At 59.5% G+C, this 3,419-nt stretch overlaps 1 protein-coding gene across 1 annotated transcript; it reads right to left on the minus strand.

Annotated features, from left to right (window-relative positions):
- Window positions 1-278: 278 nt before the first annotated feature.
- LOC148823296 (growth arrest and DNA damage-inducible protein GADD45 alpha-like) lies at window positions 279-2,972 on the minus strand. Its single transcript, XM_088928027.1, has 4 exons — window positions 2,516-2,972; window positions 1,870-1,971; window positions 1,492-1,705; window positions 279-1,065 (listed from the first exon to the last, which is right to left on the minus strand). Exons 1-4 carry the CDS (start codon window positions 2,554-2,556, stop codon window positions 952-954), a joined length of 471 nt encoding a protein of 156 aa, XP_088784153.1. The 5' UTR covers window positions 2,557-2,972; the 3' UTR covers window positions 279-951.
- Between the last annotated feature and the right edge of the window lie 447 nt (window positions 2,973-3,419).

Genomic DNA, 3,419 nt, shown 5'->3' on the forward strand with positions numbered 1-3,419 from the left:
TCTGTTATACTGGTGGTCTGAATGCACACCAGCTCAGCCAGTACTTGTCGTGCCGGGAGCTGGGAGAACACGCAGACTCCCCACAGACCGGCACTTCAAGCTGGCATCAACACCAGGAGCTGTGTGGCAGTAGTGCTGACCACGTCACAAGGAAAACCTCCGTCCCTAACCCCGTGAACAGTTCAACACATCAAAATCCTTCCCTGCAGGCACTAGCAAAAGCAACTCCCCTGTCTCCTCTGCTCCAGCCAGGCGGAGAACTCGGCCTGCACACAGACACGAGGTCCAATCCATTTATTCAACAAATCTGATGTTGGTAGAAACGGCAACATAAATACAATAAAGTTAATATAATAAAAAAATAACTTAACAGCAATGAAAACAAAGTTACCGGTCAAACGTTTCTTACTCAAAATAATTCACTGCAATGGCATTCTGCAAAAGGCGTCGTCATTGCTTATCCAAAAGTAAGGGTCTGAGCGCTTCCCTTTTAAATAAGAGTAACAAAAAAACAACAACAGCAATAGTCATGAAGATAACGGTAATAATTAACTCCAGAATCTCAAAACACCCCGTGCTTCCTGTTGTACTACCTAAAATGGGGAACGGCTCAGCCCCTGGTGTCTGTCCAGTTTCAGAGTCCCGGCTGAACCACAGATCCCCTCCTGTAACGCTGATGAGCCCCCCAACACGAGCCACTTCCTGCTGCAGAGCAGGCCGGCCCCCAGTCTGCTGAGTCACGCTGCCGGGCCAGGGCCCGCTGCTCCGGCTGGACCGGCTCCGCCTCTCCCAGCCCAACTGCAACTTATTTTCCACCAGCGTGAGAGGCGGTGGGTTTTTTTTTTTTTTTTGCCTCCTTAGTTTCTCAGCAGAGCATTCCGGCAATCCAGTGCAATTCATCGGAGAGAGGGAGAGAGAGGAAAACAAAGGGCTGGCGTCTCAGTCTGGCCCTCAGCGCTCGGGGAGATTGATGACGGGCACCCACTGGTCCAGGCAGCGGCTCTCCCTGCAGAATCCGTTCACTTTGCTCAAGGCGGGGTCTTTCCACGCTGAGGGGTGTGGGTTCTGGGGGGACAAAAGAGGAGGAGGAGAAGGGGAGATTAATAGGTGCGGTATTTTTTAGCACTCTTTGAAGGCCCCCTGTGTAGAGAGCCGCAGTGTGGGAGCTGTCCTGCGGGTCGCGCCACACGGACCCGGCAGAGACAGGCGGCTGCGGGCGCCGCAGTCCCAGAGCTCCCTTCCTCTGGGGGGCGCTGCACGACTCCTGGGTTCGGCTCTGATCCGCGCAGCCGGCTCTGTGCTGGGGCTCAGGGTTATCGCTTACTGACAGGTGCCCAGAACCCCCCAGAGGTTCACAGGCACTAACCATCACAGAGCCGGCCCGCGGGCGCGCCTCTCGGCCTCAACACAAACAGAGAGCGCCAGCCGGCTCGCCCGCAGCGCGGGGACGTCCCGCAGAGGCACGGCTGTCATGTGGACGGGCACACTCACCGTGACCAGCACGCAGTGCAGGTCCTGGGGCTCCCCGCCCTGCTTGGCGGCCCCCAGGATCTCGGCCAGGCGCCCCATGTTGCCGACGCGCAGGATGTTGATGTCGTTCTCGCAGCAGAACGCCTGGATCAGCGTGAAGTGGATCTGCAGGGCCACGTCCTTGACGTCCTCCTCGTCCGTGGCCAGCAGACACAGCACCACGTTGTCCGGATCGCTGGACAAGGAGGGCAAAACAACATCATCATCATCATCATCCTCCTCCTCCTCCTCTCAGCACGCCGCGGCCCGCAGCCGCCTGGCCCCGGGGAAGCACCGCCGGCGGACCAGCTGCGGGGCTGCGGCCGGACCGGCACCGGACACGGCGGAGGCGAAACTCACACGTTGAGCGACTTGGCCGCTTCGTAGACCCCGACCGTGATGCATCCCTGCGGCAGCGCGGAGTACAGCACTTCTTCCAAGGCTTTTCCCACGGAATCCATTCTGGAAAATAACGGGGGGGGGGAGAGGTGAGTCAAAGGAGGAGGAGAAGCGGCGTCAGTCCCGGCCGAACTTCCCCTCGACCTTTGAACAGCTTTTCCGTTACAGACGGTGTCTGTCGACGGTCTCCGAGCTCCGGCGTGTGCATCCCGCCCGGCCACACACCCCCACAGGACAAGACACACGGAAGCCGAGCCCACGCTTGCGGGCAGGACCGACCTGGGTTTGGACCCGACCGGACCGGACCGGACCGGCGTGCAGCCGGGCTGTCACGAGCGCCGCCGCTCCGCTGCGCGAGCTCCCGGCCGCACAGGTGTCCCCGAGACCGGCTGCACCCCCCCCACCCACCACCACCGCGACCCCGACTTTATCTACACGAGCACCCGGGTGGGCTCGACCCCAAGTCACCCGTCCGCGCTTTGCTTTCGGAAAATAGTTGCGGGGTGGAATGAATGAACTGTTGTTGTTGTTGTTGTTGTTGTTGTTTTTAAAATAAAACACATCCAAAACAGAAGGGTAGCAAAACCACCGCCGCCGGTGCAGTCACCTTTCTGCGGCGTGATCTCCACTGAGCTCCTCAAAAGTCATGGTGCACAATCAGATCCGGGAAGGTGTGGGGGGGGGGGGAATACGATATCCAAGGTGGAGGTGGTCTCCCGGGAATCCCGGCGCTGCTCCAGGGACAGTAATTCCCAGACAAGGCGAGGCGAGGCGTCCGGCGGCGTCCGGCGGCTCCCGGCTCCGTGCGTGTCCGTGCAACAGGCGCTCCGTGACTGCGGGCGAGCGGCGCTGCTCGCCACCTCGGCACTACCTCGGCCCCGATTTGCATGCGGGAGCTGATTGGCCCGGTGCTAATGAGGGAGGAGGTGTGACCCCCCCCCCCTCTCCGCGCTCTCGCCGCCCCGGCGGGTCTGATTGGAGCCGCCGAGCGCGCTGGGGGGGGGGTCTGGGGTCGCTGTGGCGAAGCTGCCGAGCTCCCTCCTGCTGCAGCCGCAGGCCGGTGCAAAGCGCCTCAGTGAAACGGCTCGTCTGCGCGGAGACTCTGTCGTCAATGTCTGTAGGTTTTATTTTATGTTTTGTTCCATGTTGATTTTATTATTTTTATTTGCTTTGGCAACACTGGTCGTACCCATCGGTCATGCTAATAAGGCACCTCGAATTGAACTGGCAGAGGCAGGGAGAGAGAGCGTGCAGGTTTCATGTGCATGCAGGTTTCCCTCGACTGACAGGAATAATAACCCGAGAGTAAGTCTGTGTGTGTGTGTTAGTGGATTGGAGCCCTGCACTGTCAGTGGGATGGCCGTGCAGCTGAGCTCCGGGGGCGGTGCGGAGCCAGCTGCTTTATTTGCAGTTCACACACGTTTTCGGGGGGGGGGGGAATAAATCGAAAGAGTCTGGTACATGGCGACCCCAGGTGGCCAAACTGAGGGAGCTCAGCCCAGTCGGGTGGT

This window comes from Atractosteus spatula, chromosome 11, assembly GCF_055471065.1.
Source record: "Atractosteus spatula isolate fAtrSpa1 chromosome 11, fAtrSpa1.hap1, whole genome shotgun sequence".
NCBI lineage: Eukaryota > Metazoa > Chordata > Actinopteri > Semionotiformes > Lepisosteidae > Atractosteus > Atractosteus spatula.